The sequence below is a fragment of the Gopherus flavomarginatus genome, chromosome 22 (genome assembly GCF_025201925.1).
Source record: "Gopherus flavomarginatus isolate rGopFla2 chromosome 22, rGopFla2.mat.asm, whole genome shotgun sequence".
NCBI classification, from domain to species: domain Eukaryota; kingdom Metazoa; phylum Chordata; order Testudines; family Testudinidae; genus Gopherus; species Gopherus flavomarginatus.
In genome coordinates this window covers 3,932,212-3,944,760 of record NC_066638.1, presented here as the reverse complement: position 1 = coordinate 3,944,760, position 12,549 = coordinate 3,932,212, and the positions used below count along the sequence as shown (strand labels likewise).

General features: G+C 44.9%; 1 protein-coding gene across 5 annotated transcripts in view; it reads right to left on the bottom strand.

Annotated features, from left to right (window-relative positions):
• KIAA0319L (KIAA0319 like) overlaps positions 1-12,549 on the bottom strand; it is a 49,234-nt gene that overhangs the window by 23,202 nt on the left and 13,483 nt on the right. For 4 of the 5 annotated variants that reach the window (XM_050932542.1, XM_050932543.1, XM_050932540.1 and 1 more), the window contains exons 3-4: positions 8,086-8,813; positions 1,873-2,167 (exon numbers count right to left, since the gene is read on the bottom strand). In XM_050932542.1, the coding sequence (XP_050788499.1) occupies positions 1,873-2,167; positions 8,086-8,813 (1,023 nt within the window). Of the gene's footprint in view, positions 1-1,872; positions 2,168-4,738; positions 5,201-5,901; positions 6,933-8,085; positions 8,814-12,549 lie in introns of those variants that run through there. The other variant, XM_050932544.1, reaches the window with a different exon arrangement.

Here is a 12,549-nt window from a genome sequence, read left to right as displayed (position 1 = left end):
TAGGGGAAAAATGGGATTTGGGGCCTTTTCTGGTTCTTTACTATGTACAAAGACCTGAAAGGCAATTACTTTTCTCAGAGTATTTTTTGCTTTCCCCACCCTTTTTTTTTTAAATCCGGAGGGGCAGGGGGGTGAGAAAAAACATTAAGAAAAAGAAGAAGTCTGTTCTTCCCCGAGACCTTACTGGGATCTCAGAGAGGTATACTGTGAGCTACTTTAAAAAGTTAGGAAAGCTGAATATTTAAACTCCCATCTGTTTATTAGTTAAATAGTTAACCAAAGAAAATCAGAACAAAAGTTCTAAAAGAGTGATTAAAACTTCCTTCCCCTCTCAATTACTCAACCTCTTGCAATATCATAATTCCACTAGTGCTCCAAGCACACAGAGGGTGTCCCAAAGGAAAAGGAGATCTGGATTTCTAACAGAAAAAAAACAAGTAGATAAAATCTCTAATCCTTTTTTGAAAATAACTTTTCAGGTCTTTTTTATACTTCATAAAGGAGCAGTGAGACACTAGCCAAATGTTTGCCTATGAAAGTCACTTTTAAGACATTTAATAATATATAAATTCCAACATTAGCGGGGGGAGGAATTTATTAAAAAAAACTAGCAAACTGGTTAGTTCAGATAGCCGATTGGCTTTCTGCCAAGTGTCAAAGTACATATCATTTCCTTTCCACTGAGCCATCTGTTCCATTTTCAGGGGCAAAATATATCCTAAATTTACAAGAATTCAGTTTGGGTCTTTCCAAGAACTGAATTTAGTGAATTGTGTTATACTGCAGCTAGTCATATCAGGCGAGCAACACACAGTGCCTTGTGTATATGCACAGATTCTCATAGAGGAAGCTAGTGAGTGAAGTTTGGTTTATCCTAGTGTTGTTTGTGGTTATTTTGTTATTTTACACATTCTGTAATGATCACCATTAGGAACACCTGTGTGAATAGAAACATGACACTCTGCTGCAGAGTGAGACATGGCTAATGGCCAAGTGTACTGCTTCTGTGTGACTGAACTATACATTGACATTTCCGGGAAGGGGGGAGGGGAAGAGTCATACCCCATTATGGGCAACCACCTTACAAAATAAAATGAGGGATTTTCACTCAGCTTGGTGGAGGGCAATGTACTGTAGATAGTTGCTGAAACAAGGTTTCATGCCATTACATCTTGTGCCAGATCTCTAATACCATCACAGTACTGGAGACATTATCACTCCTTCTGAGCTGTACTTGGAGAACAAATTCACTAGACATATAGAGATTTGCAATTTCAAATACAGGATCCAATCCCACAGCCTCAAGGTCTCTGCCAGGGACTGTCATGGGCCTATACCAGAAGCCCTCGGGGTGGTTTATGGCAGAGACAGGCAGCCTGTGGCACGTGACCTGATCTTCAGTGGCACTTACATTGCCCAGGTCCTGGCCACTGGTCCGGGGGGCTCTGAATTTTAATTTAATTTTAAATGAAGCTTTTCAAACATTTTAAAAAATGTTATTTACTTTACATACAATAGTTTAGTTACATATTATAGCCTTATAGAAAGAGACCTTCTAAAAACGTTAAAATGTATTACTGGCACACAAAACTTTAAATTAGAGTGAATAAATGAAGACTTGGCACACCACCTCTGAAAGGCTGCTGACCCCTGGTTTATGGTATAGGACCCATCCCAGCCCACGTCATGACCCCCAGGATGGGCCAAAGGCCCCAACCGACATACATGTTGGAAGAGGCCCCCTCAATACTCTCCTGGAGAAACTGTATTTAGGTACTGTCCCATGGTGGTGGGTTTACTATGCTTTAATGTCTCATCAGTCTCTCAGTGGGATAGTCTGGTTCTGGAAGGTGCTGTGGAGTACACACTCACCTGGCACTGGTGTAGAGGTGCTTGATGACGTGGCAGGGATAGTCTGGACTGTGGTACCGCTGTCATTGGTGGGAACACCAGTAGGCATAGCGGTAATGGTCTGCATCTTCATCGTGTTTTTCCCCTGCAGAGCACTGATCGTAGGGAGAATCTCCTCTAAGGAAAGAGGCTGGACGGAAGTGTTGTTTGACTGCTTGAGTTTCTCAGCTTTGCCAGTGGCAGTCAAACCCTGTGCTATGGGGCTGGAGAACGTAGCCAGCACTGGGAGTTCTGACATGGATGTTCCTGCATGAACCTGGAAAGAAGAGAATGTCTCAGTCTGAAACTGGATGCTGATTTACTTTTTAAACTCAAACTGACCCCAAATTCCCCTCAGTTCTGCACTGCATCAAATGTCTACAAGATATTCACACATTCCTCCTAAAATTAGGGAGGAACAAAGCCCCCCATACCTATTCTCCTATTGATAGGAAGCTTTGCAGCTCCCTCTCCTTTCTTCCAACATGACTACTATCTGTTTTTGCTTCCCCTGCATTTCCGCGCCCCCCCTCTCCCTGGCTCTTTCTCCAGAACAGCTCAGCTGCATACAGCTCAGTCCCCTTAGATCTAAATACATCAGCTATTGTGGCATATCAGGTGCTATAGCAGGCTCCATAGAAGATGCTGGGGTGCTTGCAACACTTAAATGGGCAGAGCGACAGTAGAGTATGCCAAAGACACTAAAGCAGGGAACCAGATTTCCCACTGGTAATTTGTCAGTCACTTATTCCTATTTCTGAAGCTGCGATGTGGGCAGGTATGAAGGAAGAGGATTCTACCGGCATCTTTTTTATTTAAGAATCCCTCACTGCAGCAGGGAGTTATTAATTTTAGATTGCCCCTAAAAGAGACAACCCAGGCCTTGAATGACTGGCAGTCAAACAGCTCTATGAGTGTATGTCACAGCACAAACTATTTGGGGAAAGGGATCAGAAAGCTTGTACACATCCCCCCTCTGCATATCATGCAGCATGAGTCAGTTTATTACAAATAATCAAAGCAGACAAAAAGAATTTCCTCTCTTTCATCAGAAATTCCTTCTATAGCACCTAGCTCCACTCTGGTTAGTAGCCCGGACATTTCAGCTTTAACTGGGTTTATCTGTAGAGTACATCTGCATTGCGTATTTTGTTGAGCAAATCCTGTTTCAATAATATCTGCTGAACACTTAAAATGTTGCACTTCTCCATCTTTGATTTGGAACCGGTTTTGTAACTGAATTACCCCATCACGGACTCTACTGGTAGAGTTGGGTCAAAAGGTCAAACCAAAGAAAGGCATTCATGACTTTAATACCATGCTACTGGCATTCAGTCTAGGCAATGGATGCTGCATTGCCACATGTCCTAGTAGCTCGATTAGACTATAGAGCACATTTTAACACCACTGGTAAAATCAAAGCCCTTGAACATACACACAGAAACAGCCAGCCAATGCTAATACCAGGGAGGAAGCTGGGCCTTGGGGTTCAGGCTTTTCTGCAAAACGCTCTCTCCTTGCAGTGTTGAGTAGGTCACTTGTACCTGCTCTGTCTCAGTGTTTTCTCCCTCAATGCAAGGGTGAAGAACTATATTTGTTCAGGCGTTTAAAGTACTTTCAGCTCCACTGACAGAAGATACAAGGGTAAAGCACTATTATGCACATAGGAGGATTCTCTCCACTTTATCAGTTAATGGGCTCTCATGCTTTGGTGAAGCTATAGACTCTGTGCACTAAAGAAGCAGGCAAATCTTGGGACATGCTACTCAGTAGCAATCCTCATTAACAGTCTGAACATAACCAGCAGGAGCTTCTGTTAACATGCTCAAATAGGCTTCCCTAACTGCGTGCGTGCGTGCATGTGGTGTGACAGATGGCATGCATATTCCAATTCTGGCACCAGACCACCTAGTACATTCATCGGAAGGGGTATTTCTGATGGTTCTCCAGGCACTTGTGGATCACTGTGGGCATTTCACAGACATTAACACAGGCTGGTCTGGAAAGGTGCATGACACACACATCTTTCAGAACACTGGCCTGTTCAGGAAGCTGCAAGCAGGGACTTTCTTCCCGGACCGTAGGGGAAGTCGAAATGCCCATTGTGATCCTGGAAGACCCTGCCTACCCCTTAATGCTGTGGCTTACGAAGCCATACACGGAGAACCTTGACAGCAGCAAGGAGCGGTTCAACAGGCTGAGCAAATGCAGAATGATCATTGAGCGTGCTTTTGGCCATTTAAAGGCATGCTGGCGCTGCCTCTATGGGAGGCTGGACCAGGCCAATGACAACATACCTATGCATATGGCCACATGCTGTATGCTCCACAATATTTGTGAAGGGAAGGGTGAAAGTTCACTCAGGACTGGACCACTGAGGTTCAGTGCCTGGAGACTGAATTTGAACAAGAGACCAGGGCTTTTAGAGGGGCGCAGTGTGGGGCCATGAGGATCAAGGATGCCTTGAGGCAGCAATTTGAAGCTGAAAGCCACTAATATTTTTTGCTATGCTTGGGAATGCAGTGCTTGTAATGCTAGGAGGTAACTGTGATTGGTGCAAACAATGCACTGTGAAGGTTTAAAGAAAATTGCCTTTTGCTTTGCAAGGCTCTGTTTTCTTTCAATTAATGGCATAAAGATTGCTTTCAAACCAAAACAATTTTATTAAAAAAACAACCACTGGAGGAGAGAGACAAACAAAAGCACATCAGCACTGTGGGGGACAGGAGGAAGGGAGGGTCCCAGTAGGAGGTGGGGTCCCTGGAAGATTTGTGCATATCCATGTATCATATGCAACCTTGTCCTCTGGAGTACAGTGCAGCAGGTACTGTACTTCAGCAGGGCTAACCTGCAGAGGGATGGGTGTTGAGTGCAATGGCTACTGGGAGTCCACAGGGCTGGACTGTGATGGGGCAGGAGTGGAATGAAGTGGGTATAGACCCGAGTCAGGAGGTTGATAAGAGTGTGTTGGTGGTGTCTGGGGGATGCACGGGAGAGTTTTGTGACAGCAGATTTAGGGGACGGCGGGCACGGAGCAGCTCAGTTTGCAATGCTAGTGGTGCCTGGAATGTGTCCGCTTGGCGCTCCATAATCTTTAAGAGCCGCTCCGTGGCTTCGTTCTGGTGCGCCACATTCTCCTTTTGGTCCCCCTTCTCGCTGTCCTGCCACTCCTTCAATTCTTGTTTTTCATCCGTGGAGCGCATCATGACATCATGCAGAAAGTCTTCTTTAGTTCTTCGTGGCCGCTTTCTAATTCTGTGCAGCCGTTCAGCCAGCGATAAAGTGGGAGGCTGGGCTTCCAAGGTCATACCTGTGAAGCCAAAATGCAACAATTTTACAGAAGCAGTATTGTCTGCAACACACAGACCACTGAGTCAGTGATTTAAAACACAGCCACTATTCCCATACCTGTCACTAACTGGCTTACCCCAGACATGCACACATGAGCCACAAGACCCCCAAAACGGTGAGTAACTGCAGGGGCAGGGGAAATCAGTGTTCCAGGACTGTACTGTACACTGGGCACATGGCTCTTGGGGAGAGCCAGCACTGTAGGGGTTCTTTACAATCATTACTGTCCCCACATTTTCCACAGGCTGTGTTCATTATGGAAGATGATTCCTTGCTCACTCTCAGCAGCAAGCTATCAAGGGAGGGTCTTCTCCAAGACTGCGGCTTCCGCCCTGGCCCTTATGCGACTCGCCTGTGTGCCGCAATGGTCCCCCTCCCAGTGATGGTACAATAGGGTGTGAAAGTTACCCTTAATGGGGCAAGAAACAAAGGAGCTCTGCCAAAGAACCCGCGGCAGTGGATTGCCCAGTATCTCCACGAGAGTTTTGTGGAAATATTTGGCAGATTCCCATGAAGTGAGGGAGTCAGTCAACACCCTGTTCCACTGCTCAGACTAGGTATGTGGAGGTACGCGCATCATACAGACACAAGCCTACTTTCTGCAACCCTCCTGCCCCCAACAACTCACTTCAGTGATTCCCAAAAACCAAAGCCACTTACCAGAGCCTCCTCTCCTGTTTGCACTTTGCCAAGATCCGACACTGGCTAGCGTCCTCTGGGGTAGAGAAGAGCTCCTGGCTACATGCATCTCTGACCTCCGAGTCATCCTCTGCCTCTGGGCTCCCCTCCCCTTCCTTGTCCAAGATTTCCTCTCCTGGCTCGGTTCCTCTCAACTGGCACGTGAGCCACCGAAGTAACCACAGTGGCCTTCGCAGTGGAGGTGGGGTTGCCACCAAGTATCACGTCCAGCTCTTCGTAGAACCGGCAGTTCATGGGCGTAGCACTGGAGCAGTGGTTTGCCTCCTGGGCCTTGTGGTAGACGTTCCACAGCTTCTTCACTTTGACCCTGCACTGCTGTGTGTCCTGGTCATGGCCCCTTTCTGTCATGCATCATAACATGTCTGTAGGTATCATAATTCCTATGACTGGAGCGCAGCTGGGACTGGACAGCCTCCTCTCCCCAAATGCTGATGAGGTCTAGCAGCTCAGCATTGCTCCAAGTGGGAGATTGCCTGGTGGGTGGACCAGGCATGGTCACCTGGAAAGATGGGCTGAAACCACTGTATGTGTCACCGAGCAAACAGGAAGGAGACTTTCAAAATTCTCAAGGAATTTACAGCATGGAGCTCCTGGTTGGTCACCTGAGGGCAGGGCAGTAGAGTTCAAACCGATGACCAGGGAGGTGAGAACAGGCATTGTGGGACACCTGCCGGAGGCCAACTGCAGTGCTGTAATCGACAAGGGTGTCTACACTGGCACCACAGCACTGTAGCCCAGGCGCAGAAAGCTGTACGCGTCTCATAGGGGTGTTTTTTTTACTGTATTGCAACTGCGCAGTTTCTGCGCACTAAGTGGCTTGGCAGTGCATACAGAAACTTGTCATTGTAGACAAGGCTTGAGAGAGGTAAGAAGAGTTTAAGGTCAGCTATAGTGAAGTCTCCCCAGAAGTCAGGTGCATATGGAGTGTTAGAATGAGATCTCTGTTTAAATCTCAATCTCTTATGAAATGCTAGATGAAGGAAATGTTTCAGGCAGACCAGAAATACTGCAATATTGCAGGAGAGAGAGAAAACAAAGAAACTCATGAGTCACTCTTAAGTAGCATGAGGTTCTGGAAGAACAAACATTTGCACATGCTAAGTTAAACCACAATGTTGTTCCACACACACCTGGCTCTGGAATTCTCAGTGGTGTCCTTTGGCTCCACTCCACATCCTGCTCTGCAAGCTGGTGGCTGATATCAATCACAGCACTACCTAGCACCATAAGATTTGCATAGCTGGAGAGGAACAGATCCTCTTAATTTTCCAAAGCCAGAATGTTACTACAGGAGAAAGGAGCCCACTGGAATAATCCCACATCCTTACAATATGACAGGAGATCTTCAAGCAACGTAGCTTCCTAATGCATGATTCACTTTGCAATGCCACTCCTATTAGGGACTCTTCAATGCCTATGATCAGACTCTTTGCATATATGACGAACACCTAGTATTTCAAACACGTCTATTTCTGTTTAGATCTGACAACTGGAAATACTGTACTGACTTCCTATTTGTTTGGGAATAGAAGCCCAAATGATCCTCATTCATCCACTGCTAATGCAAACCCTTATGGACTTCAGAGTATGAAAGAATGAGTCTTAAAAATAAAAATTACGATTTCATATCAGTTACAGAGCAAAGCTGATCTGAAGATACATGACAAAATAGTATAGATCTGTAGAGTAACATGTTGAATTCTGGAGCAATTCAGCAATCTTCTTACAGAAAGCTACTTATTTTATTTTGTGGGTCAACCAGATATATTATGGGTAACTGACTCCAACACCCATGCACTCCCCTACCTTTTGCTGGTTACTTCACACCCACCAGACATCTCTCCTTATCTCTCACTTTTATGGTGCGTATTATATGGGACAGGAAGCAGTCTGCCTGTCATCTTTTTTCCAAAAGCCAAAGGGCTAAAGAAATCAAATCAAATCCTACCCCAATTCAGAGTCAAACTACTGCCTCGTCTCCCGGCAAGGAGACTGAGAGCACATTTCTGAAGTGCCTTCTAAGTGTTCTTAATATAAAGCCTGCATAATAAATGACAACCAGAAGAATGTTCAACTGATGAAAGTTAAGATTGATACTAGCAACAGACAGTCCATTCATGTCGCCATTTCGTACCATACACTTACCCCTAGAGAGCCGCTACCAGCTGGATCACTCAGTTCACTCACACTATGGCTCTCAGGAGAGGCAGGGCTTCGGTTTTTCTCTTCTCTTGAGTCCGTTCCATTTTGCAGTGAAGTTTTCTCTTGAGTTGCATGGTCACTGAGAACATACCCCTTCCTCAATGAAGGCCCAGGTTCTGGGTTATCCTTTAGACCAATATTACTCAAGCCGCTCTTAGATGTGCTGTCCAAGGTACTGGCTGACAGATTTTCAGCATTCCCCCTGGTGGGGAGGAGATCTCTTGTATCCCTTTTCAGCAAGTCCCTCTTGTCATTTGCCAAATTCTGTTTTTGGGTCAACAGCTCCCGGAAGGATCTTCGCAGTCTCTTTTTGGCTTGGACTGGCGTGCACCAATCCAACAACTTGTGAAGCAGAGTCTCCACTTCACCTTCACATTGAGAGCTTAAGGAGCGCTCTGTAGTTTTCGACTTCTTTAGAAACACCAAAATGGAATCTGAGGAGTCAGTCCTGCTTGCCTGACACTGGTGGGGAACCATGCAGTTCACCTGGATACACATCTTTTCCAACAGCCAAAAGGCATCACAGCTGGGGCTCTGGCAGCAAGCAGCCTGACATGACTGGGCAGAGTGAAATCCCTCCACAAGCTGTAGCTGGCGATCTCCCCATGATCTCAAATGGCCACCAAGCAGGATCTTCTCTGGCTGGCACACGGCTTGATTCCAGTTTGCATCTGGGAAGGAGGCAGAGTGGAAAAGAAAAGACAATTCAAAATGCTGTAAACAGTTAATCCTTAGCACTGCCAAGGAGTATTCAGAGTACAGGAGTGGGGTCAGAGCAAGGAACCAGAAGGCAGGACTCCTGGGTTCCAGAACCTTCTCCACTGACTGCATATGACCTTAGGCAAGTCACTTCATCTGTGCCTCAGTTTCCCTCTCTAAATCAAAACGGCAACTTACCCAATTCATAGGGTCATCATGAGGTTAAATTCCCTTGCTTGTAACTCTCTGGAAGGTATCACAGAAGAGCAAAGTAATACTAGGCAGCACGGCTAGTTTCTGATAGAGGCTGGAGTTGCCTCAGTGCTCACTTTGGGCTGGTAAGTCCATCTCTCTACACTGAGGCCCCTTTTGGATTAAAAAACTCCCACAGCACAGAGATACAAATTTTATTTGTCACCAAAGGCACAGAATCAAGCGTTCCACCATCAGCTATGGGCTGCACCAACATAACAGCAAAACCAGTAGATTGAGCAAATTTGAGTACATCACTTTTGATTTTCTAAAAGACCATTTTACTTAAAGTTAGAAGTCAGAAGGGGATTTTATAAATCGTCATGTCAGGCAACATGGTGGCAAACCAAGCTGGGGGCATAACCTGGCCAAGCCACTGCTCCGTGGAGGATGCAGCCATGTTCTAGAGATTCTTGTCAGAATGAGGGTACTTCAACCACATTAACTAGCACTGAGCTCTGAGACTTCAGCATAGCATGGGGTAGAAAATTGAAATGACCTTCCATTCTCAGAAATTGAGAAAGGGGAACATCAAGTACATCCAGAACAGTTCCGCACAAGGGAAGGCCCAGACCTCTTGTTGGGATAGCTCAGTGGTTTGAGCATTGGCCTGCTAAACCCAGAGTTGTGAGTTCAATCCCTGAGGGGGCCAGTTGAGATCTGCTTTGAGTAAAAATGTGGACAGTTGAGTTATGAGAAGCAGTGTTGTCTAGTGGTTAGACTAAAGTCAGGAATCTTGGGTTCCATTCCTGTATCTGCTATTAACTTGCTGCATAACCTTGGATTCACTGCTCAGTCTCGGTGCCTCAGTATACGCTTCTGCAAAACAGCATTAGAGTTTACCGAGGTCACAGGTGCATTAAGGCTTTAATAATGTTTGTAAAGCATCACATAGATTAATACTCTTTTCTGCATCTTGAAATGAAGACGAACACACTCATGTCCCTCACCTTCTGACGTGCATGACCTGTTGCAAACAGATTCAGTTCTGGCAATAGCACTGTAAACATTTTAAACACATGGAGGCTCTTCTATATCCAGATTTGCCTGCATGCTTATCTACGGTAGCTCAGTGTACTAGGGCTCTGAAGCCCAAGTCAATGCAAAGTTGCTTTCCTGCTGCAGAAACTTTGCATAAAGAATGTTTAGCTTGGCTGACGGCAGCACAAGCCTTGGCTAATGAGATGTTCTAACCTTGTACTGAAGAGACTAAATATTTTAAGTTTAGGTTATCAGCTGTGCAATGCACCTTGGGCCACTGAGTCCTTTCCCCATTGTCAGTCCCACTGAATCCACTTGACAAGTACAATAGGTGCAAAATATTCAGTCCATCCACTATACCACTTTGCAGTACAGTGACATCATCAACCATAAGTAACACAAGGAGACACTTGCTAATTTTTTCTAATCAAAATAAGCTTTACTATATAGCTTCTTAAAAAAAAAAAAAGAAAGAAAAAAAAGTTACAGCTAACATGAGAAATACATGACGCATAAAAATTTATCCAGGAGAGGTCATGTGCTTTAGTGGACTCAGAATGGGACTGGAAGTCAGATTCCCAAAGTCCTAATTCTGGCTGTGCCATGACTCTTTGTGGTCTGTGGGAAATCGCTTCATTTATCTGTGGCTCAGGTTCCCCACAGGGGAGCTATTACTTGCAGAAATGTTGCAAAGATTTACGCTTTCACAGAAGCAAACGTTTTAATTTAGAGCGTCAAGGTCTATTCTGATGAAGGAGGTAGGTAGAGAAGACATGTTGTATAGAGGTGCTGATTAATGATCCATTAGACAAGGCCAAGATGGTGAGAAAAATCCCTTTTAGGAAAGGTGATAAAACAGACAGTTATGATTTAATTTTGGAAGCAGTTTCTGGATGATTACTGGAGCAGATGCATTTGTGGTGAATATTACTTCTACACCTCCTCCCTCACCTCCTCTCCCCCACACACAAGGTAGCTTGGCATTCATGCTGTCGTCTTCTTCTAGGATGTGTATTCTCTTGTAGTAAGTGGTTGCCGCTTTATTGCATGCACATTTATGTGAAATTTCAATTAAATAAAACCACAGGAATCCCAGCTACAAAGTCATGTGAAACAATCACTGCTCCTCAGAGCAAGCGCAGGTTCCACTGTCTAAACAAAGTCGCTTGGTAATCCCAGAAGGATGTGGTATGGTTGTGTATCAATTGTTATCAAAGGACGGTCACGGTTTCCTGTATGGGAGGACGGTGACAACAGTTGAGTCAACAGCTTGAAGTCTGCGTTTCTTCATGCAGAACAATGATTAAAACTGAAGATTAAAATATCATGGTAGGACTCAAACACAATATACTAGCCTGCCTAGAAGGCACTTTCTGTAAGACAATAGTCTATTAGATTTAAATGAGCAGGCTCTGCAGTCTACACATACAGAGAAATTTATACATGGATCCCCATATGCCAGCTATTCACTTATGACGGAGGATCATGCACAGTTTGCTGCTATGGGGAAAGGACCAAATACTTTCAGAAAGCCACCAGCAGCTGAAAAGGTTTAGAGAGTGCATTGTTTCCTGGTAATGTGTATGGATTTCCAGGTTTTGGGATCAGGGTAAAGACTGCCAGGCAACATTCTTTGCTGAACTAGATCTCCAACATAGGTTGACATCATGTACAGAGGGCCAGAAACTTGTCACGGTCTTGGAACACCAACATGCTTCCCTCACCGAAGAGGAAATAGCTTCCTCTAGTGTACCATTTACATCATATAATATTGCTAAAAAATGGCAAGGGGACCTAGCTTCTTACAAAAATGCATCTCAGGGACTCAACGTGCATGTCAATTAGCAACAGCATAGTTAAGGCATGCAAAGGGAGAGCCGACAGCCAGCTGAATATATTTGAAGAGAATGGAGAGGAATTATATAGGGTGATACAAGGGAGCATAACAAACAGTAATGGAATGAAATTGAGAAAGGGGAAAATCAAGTACATCCAGAACAGTTCCGCACAAGGGAAGGCCCAGACCTCTTGTTGGGATAGCTCAGTGGTTTGAGCATTGGCCTGCTAAACCCAGAGTTGTGAGTTCAATCCCTGAGGGGGCCACATAGGGATCTGGGGCAAAATCGGTACTTGGTCCTGCTAGTGAAGGCAGGGGGCTGGACTTGATGACCTTTCAGGGTCCTTTCCAGCTCTCTGAGATACACCTTTCTTTTCTTTCTTAATAGTAAAATGGATAATCTACTAGAAAATATAGGATAGGGAACAACCCTACGCTAGTCCCTCAGGTGTTGTGGCAGAACTTAGTACTGAAGATAACTAAGATTCTGATTTGATACAAAGGAGCTGCAGCAGGTACAACAAAAATAATCCATTTCAATCCATTTATCCAAGTCCTCGCAGACTTTCACTTCCCTTGAAACAAACATACTACGCAAAGTTAAAAAAAAAAAAAGTTGCTGCAGACACACCAGTGTA